The sequence below is a fragment of the Microtus ochrogaster genome, chromosome X (assembly GCF_000317375.1).
Source record: "Microtus ochrogaster isolate Prairie Vole_2 chromosome X, MicOch1.0, whole genome shotgun sequence".
NCBI classification, from domain to species: domain Eukaryota; kingdom Metazoa; phylum Chordata; class Mammalia; order Rodentia; family Cricetidae; genus Microtus; species Microtus ochrogaster.
In genome coordinates this window covers 54,991,577-55,014,430 of record NC_022026.1, presented here as the reverse complement: position 1 = coordinate 55,014,430, position 22,854 = coordinate 54,991,577, and the positions used below count along the sequence as shown (strand labels likewise).

Genomic DNA, 22,854 nt, shown 5'->3' with positions numbered 1-22,854 from the left:
ACGCATGCATGTATAGAGTTAGAATTAACAGAACACAGCAGTAAAAGATTGAGGAAAACGAAGTATAAGCTAACTGCTTTCCCCAAGAACTATATAAGTGTGTGTACTTTTGTAGTGTTTTTCTCTATTAGCCTGGCTTTCTAATCTTGAAAGGAATTTGAAGCAATTAGCTTGCATTAAGCAACCATGATTTTTTTTATTTTTTGTTTCAAATGTTTTATTCATTTTACTTACCAACCACAGTTCTCCCTCCTTCTTCTCTTCCTGCTCCTCCCCCCCCACCTTTCCCACAACCCACCCACCATTCACTCCTCAGACAGGGTAAGGCCTCCCATGTGGAGTTAGCCAAGCCTGGCACATTAAGTTGAGGCAGGACCAAGCCGCTCCCCACTGCAAGGCATCATTCCACCATAGAGAATGGGTTCCAGAAAGCCAACTCATGCACCAGAGATAGATCCTGGTCCCACTGCCATGGGCCCCTCAAACAGACCAAGCTACATAACTGTCACCCCCATGTAGAGGGTCTAGTTTGGTCCTATACAGGCTCCCCCACTGTTGGTCTAGGGTGTGTGAGCCCTCAGAAGCTCAGGTCAGCTGTCTCTGTAGATTTCCCCTTCATGATCTTGACCTCCCTTGCTCATGTAATCTCCCCTCCCCCTCTTCCACTGGACTCCAGGAACTTGGCTTGGTGCTTGGCTGTGGATCTCTGCATCTGCTTCCATCAGTTACTGGATGAAGGCTCTATGATGACAATTAAGGTTGTCATCAATCTGATTACAGGGAAAGGCCAGCTCAGGCATCCTGTCCACTATTGCTAGGAGTTTTAGCTGGGGTCATCCTTGAGGATTTCTGGGAATTTCCCTAGCACCAGTTTCTCCCTAACCCCATAATGGCTTCCTCTATCAAGCTATCTCTTTCATGAGCAAACATGTTATATGAAAAATACATTTTGTTAAGCATGATAATGGCACATGTTGAAGTGAAATGTTCACACTGTTTTACATCGTAGCTACTCAAAGAAAAATTACCACCTCCAGTGCTTTCTCAGTGAGTTGCATTTCCTAAGGAGACTGGCCTAGTTGAAAGAATTGCTTACATTCTTCCAGCTATTTCTTTTCTTAGGGAGCTAGCATTAAATTTGCATAAATGATAAAATGGTCTGAAATCCCACCACTGTAATTAGTCTAATCTTTCTTCCTTTATTTAGACCAGCAACGATGGCCCAAATGCAGGGAGAAGACTCTCTCGACTTAAAGAGAAGACGAATTCACCAGTGTGACTTTGCCGGATGCAGCAAAGTGTACACCAAAAGCTCTCACCTGAAAGCTCACCGCAGAATCCATACAGGTGTGTCCCTCACCCCGCCCCCCCCCCCACTGTTCCAGCTCCAGCACACACCTGCATACATAGAGGAGGCTAGAGGGAGAGAGAAAAACTACAAGGAAGAGAAGATCACTTATGGGTTTTCATCCTATTGTTCTTATCCTAACACCAAGAACAGTCTAGCAAAACAGAAAGCCTGGTATCGTCCAAATGAATGTGCTGCTGTGCCTAGTTTTGCAGTGCCATGTAGTCAATAGGTCCAAGGCATCATGCATGGTATAAGCACTCTACTAACTTAGCTACATCACCAGCCCCTTTGAGCTTTTGTTTTGTTTTCTTTTCTTTTGTTGTTCACTTTTTTTTTTTTGAAATAGGATATCATGTAGCCACCCCTGGCCTCAAACTTGCTATGTAACTGAGACTGACCTTGAATTTCTAATACTTTTGCCTTCATCTCCCAAGTGCTGGGATTCTAAGTATCCAATACCAAACCCATCATATTTTTGAGTTTTGCTTAAGGATTCTCCATACTGTTTTCTATGTACTATTTTACTTTTCTACCATCAGTATACCAGGAATCTTTTTTTCCATATTCTTCTTACCATAGTGTGCTATATTTGTTTATTTATTATGCTAGCTATTCTGACTAGGCTAGGGTAGCATACTGGTTCCTTTTATGTGTCTGCGATGGCTGAAAACCAAGCATATTTTCATGTATTTACTGGAACATTTGTACTTCTTCTTTTCAGTAGTGAGTGTCCACATCATTTTCCCATTTAGTGAGTGAATTACTCATTTGCTATTATAGTGAGTTCTTTGCATATTTTGGATACTAATCTTCTCTCTTATGCGTAGCTAGCAGAGATTTTTCTCTCACGTTATTGGTTGTGTCTTTTGCTGATTATTTCTTTATTCTGCAGATGCATTTTAATTTTTCACCCCATCTTGAGTTTATTTCCTGAGCTCTTAGAGTCATTGAAGTATTTTACATATTTCCTCTAAGTTTCAAAATTATGGTTCTGACATTAGTTTCCATGCCATTGTGAGTTTAGTTTTGTTTAGTGAGAAATGGGGATATATTTTCAATGCTTCCCATATGGGTATCTAGTTTTCTTAGCACCAGTTATTGTCACAGATGATCTTCCCCAATATGTGTGCATTAGATGCTTCTCATCATTGTAACTAAATATTTAAGCAAGTCAACTTTTTTTTCTTTTGGTTTTTCAAGACAGGGTTTCCCAGTAGCTATGGAGCCTGTCCTAGAACTCATTCTGTAGTCCAGACTGGCTTCAAACTCACAGAGATCCAAGTGTTTCTGCCTCCCAAGTGCTGGAATTAGAGGTGTGCACCACCACCACCTGGCTGAGCAAATCAACTTTAAAGAGAAAATTATATTTTTGTTTCTAGTTTTAGTGTGTGGCCACCTGCCTCTGTTGCTTCTGGTGAAGCAGAACATTGTGGAGAAAACATGTCAGGGAAGAGAGTGGCTCACCACATGATGGTGTACAAGAGACACAGATGAACAAAGAAGGGCCATGAACAAGATATGCTTTCTGAGTATATATATCTTCACGCTCCCATCCTCTATGCAGGCGCTGTCTTGTGTTTTCCATCACTTATGAATAATGTAAAGTTTTAAGAGCGTCAATGGATTAAGCATTGGATTATAACCCTCATAATCCAGTCACTTCTAGCATTACCAACTAGGGACAAGTCATCAACACATAGCCCCACATAACCTCTTGGGGTTATTTTGTACCAAAACATAATTTTTTTTCTTTTGTCAAGAATTTAATGGCTGTAGACATGTGGGTTTATTTCTAGGTTCTTTATTCTATTCCATTGGTTTATGTGTCTGATTTTTTTTTACCAGCACTGTTTTTTTTTGTTGTTGTTGTTACTATTGCTCTGTAGTGTATTTTGTAATACCTTCAGCATTAATATCATAAACATTTTGTTTAAGATTGCTTTGGCTATTCAGGTCTTTTGTACATCCATATCAATTTCAAGTGAGCCAGGAAGTGATAGCACACACCTTTAATCCCAGCACTCAGGAGGCAGAGAGTTCGAGGCCAGCCTTGTCTACAGAGTGAGTTCCAAGACAGCAGAACTATTACACAGAGAAATCCTGTCTTAAAAAACAAAAAGAAAGGAAGGAAGGAAGGAAGAAAGGTAAAGAAAATAAAATTAAAAGACTGCAGTGCACATACATTTTCAACATCATTTTATTATATAGCTTGTAAGAACCAGAGTCATGGCGGTGCTGGAAAAGGGTTTAGGAAGCCATTCAGGTTCACTGTTTACAGCATAGAGCTAATGAAGTGACAATAAAGGGACACAGAACAGTCATAACGGTATCTACTCAGTATCGGGTTCTGCTTTTATTTTTGCTTCCTTTTGAGTATCACCTATATTTTTATTACTAGAAAAATAAAACTCAGGTTGTCAGGCTTGGCAGCAAGCAAGCACCTTTACCAAGTGAAGAAGACCATCTCAGTTCTCTCTCTCTCTCTCTCTCTCTCTCTCTCTCTCTCTCTCTCTCTCTCTCTCTCTCTTTCTGTTTTATTGCTGTGCATAAAATTTCAAGCACTGTATTTAAAGGGAGTATGGATTATAGACATCTTTGCCTTGTTTTTTTATTGTACAAGAAATGCTTCCGGTTTGTCCTTACTCTATATTATTCTGGCTCTCGACTTGCTGATAGTCTTTATCATGTTGGGGTGTGATCCTCCTATTCTTAATTTCCTCAAGGCTTATATTATGACTATATGTTGAACTGTATCAGAGTCCCGTCCTGCATTTTTGGAGATTATCATGGCATATTTATCTTTGATCTTATCTATGTACTATGTTACATTTATCGATTTGTGTATGTTGATCCATCCTGGCACACCAGAATTTAATCAAGTTAACTATGGCTTATTTTTGATATGCTGTTTAATTGAGTTGAAAATAATTTATTGATGATTTTTGTGTCTGTGTTCATCAAGACTGTTGTCCTGTACCTTGTTTGCTTTCTTTTTTTTATGTGTCCTCATCAAGTTTTGGTGTCTAGATGACACTGACCTTAACTTGAACAAAAGCTTCATTAACCATAATAAAAGGCAAAGATCTTGAAATAGAAAAAGGGACCTCGTCCTGAACTATTTTGAATCTGAGTGTTCTAGCAGTGAGCTCAGATTGCCACACGGTGGCACTACCTCAACACGTTGGTTATTATTCATCTGGGTGTAGTGAAAATAGGATCTCCTAGGAGAAATCCTTGAGCAGTTACAATAAATTCTATACATAGCAAAACTGTTGTGGAGTGTGGAGATGGGCTACTACTATGTTGAATAAAAGTAAAAAAAAAAACCTCATTTGCACTTCCTACATTCTCTGAGATCCTGTTGTTCTTTCTAGATGTTAATAATCTTGCATAACCTACCAGTCTCTTCTTTTGTTCGGTGAAAGAGATAGACAGGGTAGCACTGCCTAGCCTAGAACTCACTGTATAGACCAGGCTGGCTTTGAACTCAGAGGTCTCCCTGTGCAGTCTTGTGGTTCTGAGATAAAAGGTGTGTGCCACTACACCCAGATTGTCTTTAGTCTTTAATGCTTTCAGCTGTGTACCAATCTTCTTAAAGGCTAATGCAGCAATTTCTGAATACTGAAATGATCAGTAACTAACGTCTTTAATCAACCAAATAGTTTCCTAGTAATGCTCCAAACCTGTGAGATAGACCAGATTTAATTCTGTCGCCCATTATCTACTAAGTAATTAGTGAACACTCGAGAGGGTTAGTAGGCGGCAAGCAGTAAGTTAAAAGAGAAGATGCAAATCTGATTGCCATCAGACTTTAAAACAGCACAAAGCAAATGCCTCAGAAATTTTGTAATGGGGAAAAGAGGGATAGAAGAGCAAAGACTGTTAGAATCCTAATACATTCTGTGTCTGCATTATTTATTGTCTTTTATTATAAAATAATACTCATTCTAGTAGATGAGAAACAGAGAAGCATATAAAGGAAAAAAAACAAATATTACTATGATTTGTGATCTGCTTTTATCCACAGTTAATGTGTATTTGTTCACATAGCATACTTCCTTTAATTAAAACAAAGTTTTGGCTGGGTGGTAGTGATGTACACCTTTAATCCCAGCACTCAGGGGACAGAGGCAGGAGAATCTCTCTGAGTTTGAGACCAGCCTGTTCTACAGTATGAATTCCAGGACAGCCAGGGCTACACAGAGAAACCGTATTTTGGAAAAAAAATTAGATTTATGTTTATTGTATGTGTATGGGTGTTTCCCCTGTATGCCTGTGTACCACGTGTGTGCCTGGTGCCACAGAGGCTAGAAAGAGGCATAGAGGCATCAGATCCCCTGGAACTGGAGTTACTGATGGTAGTGAGTTACCATATGGGTGCAGAGAATTGAGCCTAGATCCTTTGTAAGAGCAGCCAGTGCTCAGAACCACTGAGCCATCTCTCGAGCCCCAACTAATTAACTTCTGCAATACCTTCTCACTTAGGAACACAGACTAGCCTCAAATTCTTGGACCTCCTACCTCACTTTCTTTAATACTAGGATTGCAGGTGTTCACTACCAGTCCTGGTTTATTTTTTTTGTTATAATATATATGATGTCTATCATATATGTTATATATGTCTACATCCTGATTTTAAAGTATTCAAACAGTACAAAAAGTTGTAAAAAAAAAAGTCTCCTGCCATCCTTCATCTTCACTTTTCCCATTGTTGATACTTTTCCTATAATTTCTGTTTCAATGTGTCGATGTTTCCTTTATCCTGAGTGTGTAAGTGTGTGGTATATGACCCATGCATATAATGGGATTGTGCTTTGGTAGTTCTTCCTGTACTACATTTTTCCATTTTTTTTCCTCTCCTGGTCATACATGTCCCATATAGAATCCAGTTTTAACCGTAAGATTCAGAGCATGGAGCTTGATAGCTCTCCCCATTCCTCTCCATGGAGGAGTTTATGATCGGACAGAGGAGCAAGCAAGCTTCATCTGAGTGCTCTTTCCATTGAATCACGTGCTCTTGTTGTCGATGGATTTATTTCAGATCAGCCATTAGGAAGTATCTGATGAAAGACTATGGCTAGACTCAAGTAGTCGAGTAGAAAGTGGCAGCCACCTGGATTTGTGTTACAGTTTGCATGTCAAATTCCGCCTACAGGCTCCTGTGTTTGAAAACTTGGCCCCCAGCTGCTTGTGTGTGCTATTTGGGGGAGGTTGTGGAATTTTGGCAGTTGGGGCTTGGCTGTAGAAAGTGAATCTCTGGGAGGTAGGCTTACAGCTCAGCCCGACTTTCCTCTTTCTGCTTCCTGATCTGCAGAGATGTGAGTACACACTGAACCGAGCACCTGACATGATGGAGCCTCCTGCCACCATGTCTACTTTGCCTTAATGAACTGCATGCCTGCAAACCATGACCCAGAATAAATCCTTTCTTCCCTAGCTTGCTTCTTGCCAGGCATTTGGTCACAGCTAGGGGAATACAGTTTGTACTAGCAATCTAATTTTTTTCTTTTTTCTTCTTTTTGAGAAAGTACCTCACTATATATCCTTGCATAGCCTGGAACTCACTATGTAGACTAGCCTGGCCTCAAACTTGTAATCTTGTTCCTCCTACCTCTCCCTCTTGAATGCTAGGAGTGCCGGCAGGCTTTCCTATGTCTAGCCTCCACTGCCTACCTTTTAAAATGTTTTGAACAACCTTGTGAGATATTTCTGCTTCTGTTTAGATTTGAGAAAATGCACTTGGCCAGGGCAAAGTGACTGTGTACTATAGGTTAGTGTGGTAGAAGCAGGATTCAAAGACTGTTTCTCTCCACTTTACTGTCTCAACCTAAGTTTAGACCTTCTGCAAAGAGCACTGTGTAGTTGAGTAGATTTTTAAGTATCCTCACTACAAAAGGCAGTGTGTGAAATAATGCATATGCTAATCAGCTAGATTTAACCAGTCCACAGTGTCTGCGTATTTTGAAACTTGTAGAAGACAAGCAATATGTTTATTTGTTAAGCTAACTAATTAAAAAGGTGAATGAGAGTACCCCTTTACTGTGATTGTCTTACTTTTGGACCCGAGCTTTGATATAAATATAACTCATGCATTCTGCTGTGTTTGTGGTAGCAAGTCATTTGCTGATTACCTTAATTTTGCCATATTCCCCCTGCAGGAGAGAAGCCTTACAAATGCACCTGGGATGGCTGCTCCTGGAAGTTTGCTCGCTCGGATGAGCTCACTCGCCATTTCCGTAAGCACACGGGCATCAAGCCGTTCAGGTGCACAGACTGCAACCGCAGTTTTTCTCGATCTGACCACTTGTCCCTACACCGCCGGCGCCATGACACCATGTGAATATCCCAGGCCACAACAGACGTGCTGCACTGGTCTCCTGAGTGTGTGCTGAGGTCGAGACTGTGTTTGCCTCTTTTGGCTATAACTTGCCCCTGTGATTGGGGTTAGAACAGCCTACTGAGCCAGGTTGATGAGACTGGAGAAACAGTTAGCTGGTCTCCATGTGGCTCTTCATATTCCACTTTCACCTCTCCACTGTCCAAACTTCAGTTTTGTCAACCTCTTCCTGGGTTGAATTCTAGTGCGGCGCCCATGGTTGCCCTCCCTGATCCCTTATGCTATGTTATAGACATTTTTCCTACAATAACAAACAAAACAGGAATCAAACTCAAGGCTGTGAACAAATATCCGCTGCTCCCCTCTTTTCTCTTGTTTTATAAAACTTTTATCCATATATATATAGATAGATAGATATGGATATATATCTATATATCTATGTAGATATATCTATATCTCTATATCTATAGAGATATAGATATAGATATATATTGTAACCAGTACTTAAAGTCACTTGGTGATGTCCTAAAATGAGGGTTTTTTTTTCAAAGTCATAGGTACAAGGGGCATAACGGTGTTGATTGGTCAGATTTACAGAGAATTGAGTCTGAAATACAGAGTCTCATTCTAACCCCAAAGGTTTTGTAGATCCAGTTTTACTTGTTCTTACCAGTTTGGTTTACAGACAATACCAGCCCTCCTTTTTGAAGTCCATCAAAGAAATGAAGGGATTTTTTTTCGACCTCCTCTTCCTCCTCATGCTCCTTTATAATTATTATAAAAGGTTTTATGGCACAATTACATTCTTTTTAGATTAAGTTTGGACAAATATTCAAAGCACAGAAAGACAGATCAATAGGAAGAAGTATCCTAGGAAAGGGTGTTGGGCTGTGACAGGAAAAAGCAAACCTGGGAGGACCCTGTGAGCAATTATTTGGATAAGGTGTTAGCACTGCTGTTAATCCCAAACCTCACTCAAAGGGCAGCCTGTTGCAAAGGCTCTCTCGATGGGTTACATTGTACTGTTGATTCTTTTGTTTACATGAAGCAACCATTCTTCTGATTACCTGAGAGAAATTGCACACTGAGCATGTTATACAGAGGTGAGGGGTTGCACTAAAGGAATTTTGTTTACTTCGTGCCATTTTTTTTTTTTTGGCTCTCCTTCTTCTGTTTTTAGTGTGATAGAAAAGATTGTTTTTCTGACACTGACATATGAACTGCTATCAATCCCCAAGCCATTTTATTTTAGGCGTAACAGCAGGATGCATAATATACATTTGATTGCCCAATCAGACTGTTCCTAATATTCTCTGGGGCAGAAAACCCTCTGTTCCTGGCCCTGGACCTCAGATCTACCTCCATGTGGGCATATCCCGTCTCCTGGGAAACAGGGGAGGGGCTCTGTGTCAGTAGAATTGGACGCAGCCTCTTGCCTAAAGGTTGTCTTCGTACTAAACCTTTTTTCTTGGCAGATATTCGAAAGTTCTAGCGTGAACACTTTAGGTTACTACCTCCTGTGGCTGTCCTTTCTATCTAAATCCTAGAACTCTACCATCTAGAAGGGGTCCTGTCTACTTCTATCCAGATGAGGCAAATACGGGTTCAATTCTTTCTCCAGATAATTCCTTGAGGCCTTACAGACCTGTACACTCCTCCCAGGGATCACACTAGTAAACCAAATTAAAGAAAAACATTATGTGATTGGTTGCAATATTTGTCCAATTTTATATGTTATCCTCAAAATTTATCTATAGTTGAGGACAAAGTAGGTAGAATGTGCTTATGGCCATTGCCGTTAACGCCATGCACAAGTGGTTCTCGTCTCATATTTTGATAGTTTTGTTTTGTTTTGTTTTTTATTTACCTTGTTGTTTCCAGGCCATAAATTCTCCATAAGTTAAGACCTACTTGTGTTTTTCAAGATGACATGTAGGTTTTCCTATTATCATTATCTTCATATAGGATTTTTCCTGACTTGGGGTATGCAAGTTCCAAGCTGTATGTATACTAATTACTAAAGCACTAATAAATATCTAGGGTCAGTCTATTAATGGGGACCACATTGTATGACAGATTGATAAATGTATATTACTACCATGCATGGGCTTAAGCTTATAATTGAGTAGTTGGTACAATATTATAGAACAGAGTCCGAGGAGTTACCTACCTTTTTCCCACTTTAGATCCTAAGATTTGTTTTCCAGAGTTCAGAATTGGCATGTGCCCCTTAGACTTCAGGATATTGAGAAATATAGTTACAATATTGACATTGAGACATATATTTACAAATGAGCACTATCAAATTATAGTACTCATAAGGGTGATCAAATTAGGATCCTAAGTGTTGATGTTCCTAGCATCTCTGAGCCTTTATTCAAATATATTTCTGCAGAGTGATAATAGACTGTGCAAACGCTTAGTTCGTTGTCTTTAGTCATGAAACAATTTGAACCCTGTTCTTGTTGCCCTTTTTCCAAAAATGGTAAAATCTTTCTAGTTACAAACATATTCTTTAAAAATGTGTCATAATTAAGAAATTTTCACAGAGTAAAGAGATTCAAACACAGTACAGTGTAGAGTTACTGCACCAAAAGCACATGCACGTTTGCTAGATGGTGGAGCAGAAAGAAAATGAAATGCATCTCTCTTGGTTAACATCTGAGCTTCAACTAAGTTTAATGGGCTTACAACAGCAAAACACTATTAGTATGACATTTGCCTACATTGAGATATGGAAATCTCAATGGGATGATAATATTCAGGAATTTATTACAGTGGAATTCCTCCTGTAGACATTTTGGCAGCTGAATATAACTATTGATAATTGCCATTGTAAAATATAGAAAATATAAATTGGTTTGATGAATTAGTGGGGTTCCTTATGTGCAGAACACAAATGTTTATAAAAAGAATTTCTTTTTACATAAATTTTCCATGTTGGAACTCTTAGGTTTTCATAAAAAAAAATGTGAAGGTAGAGCAGAGTTCCTGTTCACTGCACATTGTACATTAGTATGGTACACTTGTTACAGTTAGTGGAACAATACTGATACGTTAATGTTAACTGCAGTCAGTGCTGTGTTCAGACGCCCTAAGTTTTCATCTGCTGTCCTTTTCCTGTTTTAGTATCTCCTTCAGAATACTGCATTGTATTAATCGTCACAGCTCCTTTAGTTGTGACAGTGTCTCCTTGCTCACAAGGACCTTGGGAGCATGTTCTTCAGTTGGAATTTATTTGCTATTTTTCTCATGAAAAGACTAGGTTAGTGGATTTGGGCCTGAACAAGCACACAAGTGAGTTACTATTTTCATAACATCATATTTCTGTAGCTTATCATTCTTCATGTTATCTTCAGTCACATGGCTGGGATAGTATATGTGAAATTTCTCACATAGACCCCTTTTCCTATTATGCTATACTGTTTGGAAGGAAGTTACTATGTGCAGCCCTCACATGTGGAAATGATGAGTTATGAACCATGTTCTTGAGAGCAATGCATAAATTCTTTGGAATTCTTCTGCATGGGAGCTTTACCTCCTTCCCATTTATTTATTTTCATAATTATTTATGCCAACATGGACTCATTGATATTTATTTTATAGTTTATTTTATAATCCAATGCTACTTGTATTTTGTTGCCCAAATTGTAGCTTTGACTGTTAGGAGCTCAATTAATTCCTAAGTCTTTTTTTACCTCCCCCATCATTTGTTTTTCAGCATGTGCTTGAGGTTTAGTGTCGTAAGATGTTCCAGGTTCATCTTGCTTTTGTTTTGTAGAGGGCACTTTCATAATCAGGCATTTCTTCAATGAGTTCTAATTCCTTTTACTGAAGAATTGTATCAGAAACCAAGGTCTGTGCACTATATGTGTTTGCTATGTTGGGGATATTATTTCTTCAAGGCTTTTCAGCCAATAGAAATATATGCATATATATTATGCTATATATATGCACGTGTCTATAAACATTTCCATATGTGATCTTCTTTATTATCTGTATATGAATTCATACCATTGTCTACAATCCTTAGTTATCTCCATAGCCTTCCATGCTAACAGTGAGAACCATAGATCCACCTTCTGTAATTTATTAATTGTTGAAGTCTAGTTTATATATGAACAGAGACTTAAGTGTTATTCCTTATACCCATGAGAAAAATCAACCAACTAGAACCCGGTGCTTATGGTAGTAACATTTTTAGAACTTCACAACTCCTTGAACCAGAATGGTCTACAAGATTCTTGAATTAAAGTTATCTGTATTCTCAATTCTATTCTAGCCCCTAAATGCTTTCTCATACATGAAGCAGAAACCATTGGTGATTGACCTAACCTGGAGTAAGTCAAGGAAGCTTGTTGATCTTCCGTTGTGTGTGAGTGGGAAGGCAACTGCATGGGCCCAGTTTAAAGAAACATTTAGCACTGTCTTTTTCTTACTAAAATGGATCTCTGACAACTGGGTGGTCCCCTGATTTGCCTCTCTTCTGTATTTTCCCAAGTTTTTAGGCAAGTCACATCACCTCTCTGTGCCTCTATTAACCCATCTAAAAATGGGGATCCACATATCTACCTCACAGGAGTGTTGTGAGGCTTCTTATTAATAGATGTTTAAAAATATGATGCGTGATCTCTAAATGAGCAAGAAAGTATTATAATCATTACTATGATGCTAATTAGAGTACCCTATATTTACCCTATGGAAAGGAGAATAGCCCTCATCAGTAAACAGAGAAATTTAAATCAATAAGAAAGATCAGTAAAAAGTGGCCACTGGAAGTAATATTGTTTGTCCTGTTACCCTCACTTTCCTTACATCCTGTAACTATGGGATTGTCAACTGTTTCCAGACTTGAAGCATATTAGGACCTAAAATAATAAGAGGCAAAATGCATAGTGTTGAAATGATATTTTTCTCCCTTTCTTACTCTGGTTGGACTACATTACATATAACTTTGTCAGAAGCACAAAGACAATTTCTCAAAGCTTTTCAGTTTTTGGTCAGTTCCGTTTCATCAGTTCAGCTTTCTCTTTCTGCGTGTACTGTACATTGAACAGTAAAGCTAGGAGGGGCGTGGGGTGGGACGGTTGGGTTGGGAGTGGACGGAAGAGAATGGTAATTATGTAGGTGGTTTTCAAACACTGGGGAATACTTTCCATTTCTTTTTTTCTGGTGGTGGGTTGGGAACAAGGGAAGAGATAACTATTTTGTTAACAAATTCTCCTTCCCTTCCAGTAGGTGTTTCCTAGGGTCAGTACAAATAGCCGTGTTGGATGTTACTTTTATAACTACATTGTATACAGTGCTGTTTTCATTGTGTTCCTGAATCAAAAGGGAAGACAGTCCCTAGTGATGTTCAACCCTGGTTTTGACAGGAGGTCACAGCAGGAGAGCAGTACCAGAAACTGACTTTTGTGGTGGGGAAAGGAGCCTGCAGTGAAGGGATTTATTGGAGTTTTGTCATTATTTAAAGAAATTATAAAACAGTATATTATGTATTAGTCTCTATAACTCTTCTGTTTGTGCCTCCCTATCTTAGTGCTTTAGAGCAGCACCTATTTTCACTCTATTTTATACTTGTTCCTGTTCAGAGGTATGATGTTGAGCACTCTCTCATATCCAAGTCTGTTGTGTACCTGAAGATTCTCGAGAATTGTCTCAGTAAGCATGGCCACCCAGAGGTTACTCTGTTGTAGCTCAGTGGGCACCTCCTACTGCAGCTTCCAGGCAGGGTGTGTGCTTGAATACTAAGCAACCTTGTTCTGTCTGATTACTGTACTTTTTTAATAATAAAAATATTTTAAACCAGAAACCATGGGTTTGGTGTTCAGTTTATCTTCTCATTGTATTTCTTCAATGTGGAACAAGTAGCTTACTTTCTTTTTTGAAACTCTGCCTAAAAAAGTGTGACAGAGGGTACTATATAGTATTGTGCAGCAACAAAGGAAGTCAGATGGTCTCAAACAATGGTTTTCTCTAAGTACATGAAGCCCTCCTAATTCTTGCTGTGTTATATTCAGACATACCCATGAATAAGACTTGATGAAGACTGTGTGCTGATTTTGTATTTCCTATATAGAATCCCCCAAGAGTTCTGAGGGTATGGAATCAAATGCTAGGTTGTCCTGTCCAGGCCTTTTGGGGGGAAGTAAATAGGTAAAGGAGGCTATTAGGACAGTTTTAAAGTCCAAAGACATCTGAACATTGCTAGTCCTGAGCAGGCTCGTAGGAAGAAGTCTCATCTGAAACTTTTGTATTGCAAAGAAGCATTAGAAGAAAAGTAGAAGGGGGGAGGGGAGATCGCCTTCTGTGAAGGAGATGGAGGCCAGAAGTTGGAGGGACAAATTAAAACTGGCTCTTCTCAAGGCTGTTGGGATGATGGATCCTAAAAAGAACAAACAACAAGTTTACAGATTTCCCCTCAGTGTTTATTTATTTTGTGAGAAGCAAAAAATATTTTGAAAGTGTTGTTAAAAAGAGCTTGGGGCTGGAGAACGGTTAAGAGCATTGCCTGCTCTTCCAAAGGTCCTGAGTTCAATTCCCAGCAATCACATGGTGGCTCACAACCATCTGTAATGGGGTCTGGTGCCCTCTTCTGGCCTGCTGGCATACACATAGACAGAATATTGTATACATAATAAATAAATAAATAAAATATTAAAAAATAAAATAAAAGAGTGAGGGTTGTTTGATTAAAATAAAAAGAGCTTTACAAGCTGGGTAGTGGTGGTGCCCACCTTTAATTTCAGCACTCTGGAGGCAGAGGCAGGCGGATCTCTGTGAGTTCAAGGCCAGTCTAGTCTACAAAGTGAGTTAGTTCTAGGACAGCCAGGGCTACATAGAGAAACCCTGTCTTGAAAACAAAAAAGAAAGAAAGGAAAGAAGGAAGGAAGAAGGAAAGAAAGAAAGTTGGGTGGTCATTAAGGAAGCAGGACTTGTGAGCTTTGAGTCCCTCCCCCTTCTCATCACAAGTACCTGTGGTGAGCAGAGTGTACAATTATATTGTGCCTGGGGGGCTTAACACGCATAACAAAAGATTATCAGGTAATTTTCCTATATGCCAGTCCATCCTGCGTATATAGTCTCTTTCTGTCGCTAGTAGTCACGCAGCCCATTTCTGAACCTCCAGCAGCTCCCACCAATACAAGCATGTACTTTCCCCACCTTCAGAACACTGATTCAGAGTTATTGAACCTGAGCTCCAGAAATAGAAACTTCCAAGGCCTATGATGACGATTTCCACTTTCCCAGTTCCTGTGTTTAAATTGATTGTCATTCCATTCAGGAGTGGATTAGAGGTGACTCATCTCTGCCTCCTGTGCTGCCACAGACATCAGCAGCTACAGGAACCCTCTTGTTTATAACCCACCATCTCCCTGGTACTTCCAAGCTGTAAAGAGAAGTCCTTTCCATTTTTCAACCTCTTTTTTTTTTTTAAAGTTTCAAATCTTTTTTTTTTTTTTTTTTTTTTTTTGTAAGTGGGCTTTTGTAACGGCTTAGTTACGTGTCTAGGAGAAACGTTTTCCATCTAGATAAGTAATCAGAACTTTGGGAAAGAGTGAATGAACTTCGTATCTGTAGCTGAAGGAATAGAGCCAACCCATGTACATGTTCAGTCCTTAGACTGAAAAGAATACAGGCATTGCTCAGACCTTCTGTAGCCACCATGTACACTTGCCACATTTTTTCCCTTCCAAAGAAGTGGCCTCTATCCTGTTTCTATGCTCATCATATAATTCCTCTCATTTTTAAAGTTTTTGTCTTTCGAATTTATAATACAATCACATCATTTCTCCCTTCCCTTTAGTCCTTCCAAAGCCTCCCATATATTTCTCCTTGCTCGCTTTCGAATTCATGGCCTCATTTTTGTTAACTATTGTTACAAACATACATATTCCTAAATACATAAATACAGTCTGCTCAGTCCATATAATGTTGCATGTATATGTTTCCAGGGCTGACCATTTGGTATTGGATAGCCAATAGTGTACTGATCCCCGACAAAGGCTGTTTCTCCTGCTTCCAGCCCTTCTCAGTTGCCTGTAACTCTTTTTTTCTAGGGTGGACATAGCCCACCCTCCACATTAGCATGCTTTTCCCTTGTTCAGACTTTATGGGTGTGGCTTCTGACATTTCCAGAAGATACAGTCTCAGCAAATGCCCTGGTGTCTGGCACTTACAGTCCCCTCCCTCCCCCTCCTCCATGTTCCCTGAGCCTTAGGTGCAGGAGTTATATTATAGACGTGTCTGTTGGGACTGGCCTCTGCAAGTCTCCATTTGGCTTGGTTGTACATTGCAGGAAACTGTCTGTTGCAAAGAGAAATGTCCATGATGAGGGGTGAGGCTTGCATTTATCAGTGAGAATAAGGGTAAATATTTAGAATATACTTAGGGAATATGATGGTTTAGTAAAGAGACAATTGTAGGTTCTTCTCCAAGGTCCAAGACACTTCCCAAGATAGTTGGGTAGGTTTCCGGGATCAGGCACAATTTCCCTATTTTTGAGTGGGGTTTAATCCACTTAAAGAGCTGTTAGGTATGGCCAAGGTATGAGTGCCATTACTGAACCTTAGTTTTATGGTGCCATGCTGGCGCTGTGGTTCATAGGCATCCTAGCTGGGAAGGACTGTTGGTTGCTTCCCTCCTTTGGAAACTCCCATGGCTCCTTTTCTGGTGACCGCTAGTCTTCCCGGAGGAGGCTTTCAGCTCAGTTCCAGCTCAGGGGCTCTGTCCGACTAACAATAGTCCTAGCATTCCTCTCTTTTGAAAAATGTCCTTGTCATCAATGAATGCAAATGCAACTATTTTCCTTTTCTTGTTTTTGAACCACACATATGCGCTTTTGTGCCTGAATTCCTTTACTTAGAATTTTGTTTGTGAGACCCATCCATGATCTGTGACCTATTGCTGTGAGATATTTCATCATACACATATGATGGAATAAGTACTTATCTACTCCAAATATACTATATACTACCCCTTTTGTGGTAGGGAGTTCCCCTAACACTGTTTCAAGTTTAAATGTAACAATACTTAGAGAAACACATCTTCGGTGAACGTTCCCTTAATGGCTTTTGATGTCCATTTGTAAGATGTTCTATCTAGGGAAGGGAATCCTGGTGCATAGAATATTTGTTTATTTTTAAATATTTTTAAAATTTTATTTTTATGTGCATTGGTGTTTTCCCTGCATGTATGTCTTTGTGAGGGTATTAGATCCCCTGTTGTGAGCTGCCATGTGGGTGCTGGGAATTGAACCTAGGTCCCTTGGAAAAACAGCCAGTACTCTTAATCACTGAGCCATCTCTCCAGCCCAGACATTTGCTTTTTTTAAGCTTAGCTTAACATTGTAAAATAGTTTTCAGTGCAATTGCATCAATTTAGATTTCTACTTATAATATGTGAGGTTTTAAATCACAACTCTGATAATATGTTACACTTTGCTTTTGGTTTTTTAAGGATCAAGTCCAGGGTACTATTGCTGGGAAAGAAGACCATAAGGACTAGTTTATGTAGAGAGATAACATGGTACTAATATGGATATGTGATATGAGTCAGCTATAACACAGCAGACACTGGACATCTCGGGAGGGGGGGCTGTGAGTCACTACCAATTGGCTGACTCTGAATGTCCATGGACTCCCAAAGTAAACACCTATATAATCTGTTGGCTGAGTCCACCTTTTGTGATTCCGTATAAGTATGTCCCTGAGGTCAGACATAAGAGACTGTGCCTTTGCCCACCTGCCTATGTTCCTCTACAGGCCTGTGCACTTAGCTTCACGTGGCCTGGGTGCCAGTCTGCTCACATGTATACAGCCTGTGTGTACCTGGGTGCCTGCTGGTGCCTGACTAATGGATGTATCTTACCACGATACTTCTCAAATCCTCAGATTCTCTTCAGCCTCCTGACTTCTCATGACACTCCTCCTTTCCTGGCGTTAAAGCATGTGCCTCACAACAGTAGGATTAGAAGTCATTTTCCTTCTTTCTTCCTTTCTTTTTCTTTTTCTGGTTTATCAAGACAGGCTTTCTCTGTGTAATAGCCTTAGCTGTCCTGGAACTAGGAACTAGCTCTGTAGACCAGGCCTTGAACTCACAAGATCCTTTTTGCCTCTGCCTCCCAAGTGCTGGGATTAAGCATAAGCACCACTACCTGTTTTCTTTTTCAACTGATAAACTTGTCCTTAAGTTTTCTTCAAACTGTGTTTAGTTATTTTTTTTTTATTCATGACACTAAGAGCCTACGAAAGGGATCCTGTGTTCCTGGTAACAATACATGCTACGGATGATCTAATACCTAGCAAAATGAATTTCTTGAACTTCTGTTTTGGCCAACTTCATGATATGAAAATATGCCAGTGACTTCCATTACCATTTACTTGATCCCCATTGAGATTTTTGTCACAGTTACCTTTTGATGTCTTCTATTAAAATATCTGTTGAAGATTGCTCCCAGATACCAGCTTCCAAGATAGAAGTACTTAGTCTCAAATTACTGGGGACGTTAGTAGGAGATCCATGTGATAGCATCTGTATTGGCTGGATATATAATGCACAACCTAGAATCACCTGAGAAGAGAGTCTTAATTGAGGAGTTGTCAAGATCAGGTTGGTCTGTGGGCATGTCTGTGGGGGGATTGTCTTGATTGTCAACTGACCCAGCCCACTACGGACAGCACCCTTCCCTGGCTGGGTCCTGAAGTATGTTAGAATGAGGAAAGCCAGCAAGTAGACACATTCCTTTCCCCTGACCTTGACTGCAGATGTGCTATAACTTGCTGCTTCAGTTTCTGCCTTGACTTCCCATGAAAGTCTATAACCTGGAGATGTGATGTGAATAAACTCTTGACTCTCCTGTGCTGTTTTGCTCAGAGTATTTGTCACAGGAACAGAACTGAAACTAGAACAGTTCATCTCATTGGATTCCTCTCCAAAGCATGCCTACTCAAAGGCACATGCCCTTTTTACAGTTAGCTTAGACCCAGCTTGTATCCAGTGGCTGATGCATGCAGCTGTTAAAACTGGCACCCTTTCCCCATTCGGGGACAAAACTTGCTTTTGGATTTGTCTGAATCTTTTGCTGTCATTATATTGAAGTTCTACATTGCCTTCTATGCTGTTTTCTCAACGTCCCTCTGGATTTTCATCCTCACAACATATCCCAATATATTTTATATATATTTTTTAATAACTGCACTTACATTTTTTTCAAATTTAGATACAGATTCCACCTAAAACTAATTTTTACATATGATGAGATGTAGGGACTATTTATCATTATTCTACATGGATAAGCATTTCGCCTTAACATGGTTTGTTGAAACCTTTATCATTTTCCCACTGAAAATGTCACGGAGCTCCATTTCTGTTCTGATGATGCAGTAGTATTCATAATAGCTGTATAATAAAGGTTAGTACCTAGTGAGAAAACTCTCATCATATGTTTTTATTCTTTAAGTTATTGGTTTGGTGATTTACATTTTCAGTTCCTAGTATCAAGCTGGTTTTTCTTTGTAGGATGAAGTCACCTTGACTGCAGTTTATAATAAACACTGTTATACATCCTGTAGTTTTCCGCTTCAGTCCTCACTGATTTTTTCTTTTTGTTTATTATTCTTTTCTTTGTTAAAGATTCTTTGTACTGTGTGATGAACACAGTTAGCAGTGGTGTATTATGCATTCCCAAACTGCTACGAATAAATTCCAAATGTTCTCATCATAAAAATTATTTGAGGTGGGGCTGGAGAAATGACTCAGTGGTTAAGAGCACTGTCTGTTCTTCCAGAGGACCCGAGTTCAATTCTCAGCACCCACATGGCAGCTCACAACTGTCTGTAATTTACAGGGGACTCAATACTCATGGCAAAACACCAATAGGTAGGTAGGTAGGTAGGTAGATAGATAGATAGATAGATAGATAGATAGATAGATAGATAGATAGATAGATAAATAGATAGATAGATAGATTTGAGGTGCATATGTTAATAAACTTTAATTATTCTAAGTTACATTTGTAAATCATAATATGACTCTGTACCTTATACAAAGTCTTACTCTATTGTACAGGCTAGTCTCTAATTTCCAATCCTCTTGTCTCAATATCTCTATTACTAGGATTGCATGGGTGCATCACCATGCCTGCCCCACCTTTAACACCCTCTCTCCCTCTCTGCCTGTCTCTCTTCCTCTCTCTTTTCTATGTGTGCAAAATCATTGCCTCACCGTGTAACACTGGCTGACATCCAATACTATCCTCATATGTATTGTGGTTACAGTCATGTACCACCACACCCAGCTTTTTGTAAATTGAAACATTCATACATATTTATGAAGTATATTATGGTAATCCAATACATGTACACAATGTACAAATCAGGTCAAGGACTAGGGAGACTGTTCTACACACACACACACACACAAATACAATACATACATACCCCAACACCACCCCACACAAAATTAAGTACTCAGATCAAGACAATAAGAATTTTGATCCTATTCTCTTTGGATGTATACCTTGCTCAACCTAGATGTAATAAGGAGGGCCTTAGACCTTCCACAAAGCAAAGTGCCTTACCCACTCTTAGGATTAGAGGGAGGTGGGGTAAGAGGGTACATGGAGGGAATGGAGGAGGGAATTTGGATTGGTAATTTTTAAAAAATCTAATAAATTAAAAAACAAACCAAGAATTTTTACCTCAAACAATGCTTTCTTATGCTGCCAATTTTGTGCACTCTTTCTAGACATCTGAGACACATTGGCTATTTTATTCTATAGTTACCCTACTTGTTAGAGAAGTAGTTCCTCCACTCCAACTATGCTTTAGTACCCCACCCTGAACTTCTTTCCACACACACACTCTGTCTTCCTAGACTGAAATAACCACTGGTCCAGTGCAGTCTTCTATAAGATTGATTTATTAGATTTCAAAAATGATTAAGAACAAGTTGTCTCTGGATGTTTTTCACTTAGCATAAAGAGTCCCAGTTTTGTAATGATCTGTCCTGTCCCTTTAAGAGACATGTCCTGCCCACTCTGCCCTCTCCCTCCCCTGCCCTGCTCTGTCCGCTGAGTTGGGCAGATCTTCTTGCTTGCAGCCTGAGTTTCTTCCTTTTCAATCTCTCTCCCAAAGAGGCAGCTTCTGTCTCTCCTTTCTCCCTACTTCTCCTTTCCCCCACTCTCTTTCTCTTTCTCTCTGTTTGTCTCTCTGCTCTTCCCCCTTCTCCCCTTTTCTTCCATAACCCACTAAATAAATACCCACTTTCTCTGCTTGGCATGCCTATCTATCTTGGTCTCTCACAACCATGTGGCTCCCTGTCTAGGCTACTTGCCTAGGATCTGATGGCCCTCATGGCCCATGGGTCACCTGGGGGCTCCCTGCCTGGGACTCACTGTCTTCGTGGTCTATCATGGTCTCGTGCCCACTGCCCACTGCTGCCACTTGGGGACCTGCAGCATTTTATTTTTACCATTACATTGGTGCCTTGTGACTTGGCCAGGCTCTCTATGTTCCCTCCCATCCACCCGGTCTCTGCAACCAGGATTCTTTACAATAGCTCTGCATCCTATTTGCCTGAATGCTGACCTCTATACATGCCAGCAGCTTTGGTGTTAAGTTTTCCCATTCCAGCCCCCAACCACAGCCTTCATGGCTAGGTTGAGCCCTTCACTGACATTCATCTCTGGTTGCTTTCCAAAGCTAAAATTGTGACTGGACAGACCAGGGTTGGTCCTCCTGTACTAGCACTGCACACACTGTGCCATGCATTCGATTTGGGGGCCCAGGGTCCCTCAGATTTCTTTCTCCTTTTCTTTTCTTTTCTTTCCTTTTCTTTTGGACCACTCATAAGTGGTTGCCTCCATGAGAGAAAACTTGGAGCAGCCTCTAGCCTCTTGGGATTCCTAGTCACTTGGACCTGAACCAGTCAGGCTTTAACACCCCACTTATATAGAGAGGATGCTCTTCTATAGGCCCTGTAGTGTTTTTCATGGATTTTCACGTTTTCAGCTATGGTATAAATCCTCAAACTATTCCCTGCTGGTGTCCTGCCAGCTCTGCTTTTCCTCAAACTGTCCCTGCCACTGCTGCTGACAAGATTGGTCAGATCCATGAGACAGCTGTTTTCAATTCTAGTCTTTGCTCCCCGCCATGGCTTTGTGGCATGGTGGCTCGGCAACAGGACATATTACGCTTCTAGGTAAAACTCCAACAGCTCAAAAAATGTGGCTTTTCCATACAACATGTGACTGGTGCCATTTTGACTAAGGTCAGGTGACCTTACCGCCATCTAAACTGATGGCCAGGTCAGGTGACCAAGTCCTGCCATCTTTAATAAGATATACCCTACCCGGTCCCCCGGTTTACTTATGTTTTTGTCTTTAAATTTCTCTTGCTAACTCTGTTACATGTGTGTTTTGTGCAGTGGCATGCCTTGCTAAGGCCCACCAAGAGTATCCACTTTGCCCAATTCCTGTTCACTCTGTGTGTGTGTGTGCACACATGTAACTTAAATACACCTATGTTTACTGTTAAATGTTATAATTGTCTGACCATTATATCTCGTTCTAGACTAAGAAAGGAATAAGTCTCATGATTTAAACTGGTATGTACTTTTAAGCCTCTTATAAAAATACTCTATATGTAATCCAACACTGATTTAAAATCTATTAGGCTGTTCTTCCTATTGGCAGTTCTGCCGTTAACCTCCTATTGCAAGCATTTTTTCTTCTTTCTGTCTTTTTATGAGTGTAAATCTTACCTGTTAAATTGAGAGCCAGTACAGTCAATCTCAGACCCAGCTCTCCAGACAAATTCTACACTGTAGCTGTACCTCATAAACAGCACTCAACAGCTCAGAGACCTGGGGAATATGGCATTTAAATATTTAATTATTAAAAAAACTTTTCATAACAAAAAGAGGCAGGTTGGCTTCTAGCAGCAGCACTCTATTTCCTCCAAAGAAGACAGAAGACAAATGGGCACACAACAACATCCATCCTCAATTCATTTTAACTGCCAAGTGCTGACCACTGGGCAAAACTGCCTTTCATCTAAGCTGAAAATTTCCAGACATGGTCAGAATCACTGGAATTGACAGCTTAGCTGCTCAGGTCAAGGTAGGCTTGTCTTCCTACAGATTTCTTAGCCCACAGGATCTTCTG

The 22,854-nt window shown here is 40.0% G+C and overlaps 1 protein-coding gene across 2 annotated transcripts in view; it reads left to right on the top strand.

Moving 5' to 3' along the window:
• The window catches only part of Klf8 (Kruppel like factor 8), a 155,478-nt gene extending 147,410 nt beyond the window's left edge, over positions 1 to 8,068 (top strand). For both annotated transcript variants that reach the window (XM_026784934.1, XM_026784933.1), the window contains exons 5-6: positions 1,208 to 1,347; positions 7,510 to 8,068. In XM_026784934.1, the coding sequence (XP_026640735.1) occupies positions 1,208 to 1,347; positions 7,510 to 7,691 (322 nt within the window). In that variant the 3' untranslated portion in view covers positions 7,692 to 8,068. The remainder of the gene's footprint in view (positions 1 to 1,207; positions 1,348 to 7,509) is intronic.
• The last annotated feature ends 14,786 nt before the right edge of the window (positions 8,069 to 22,854 follow it).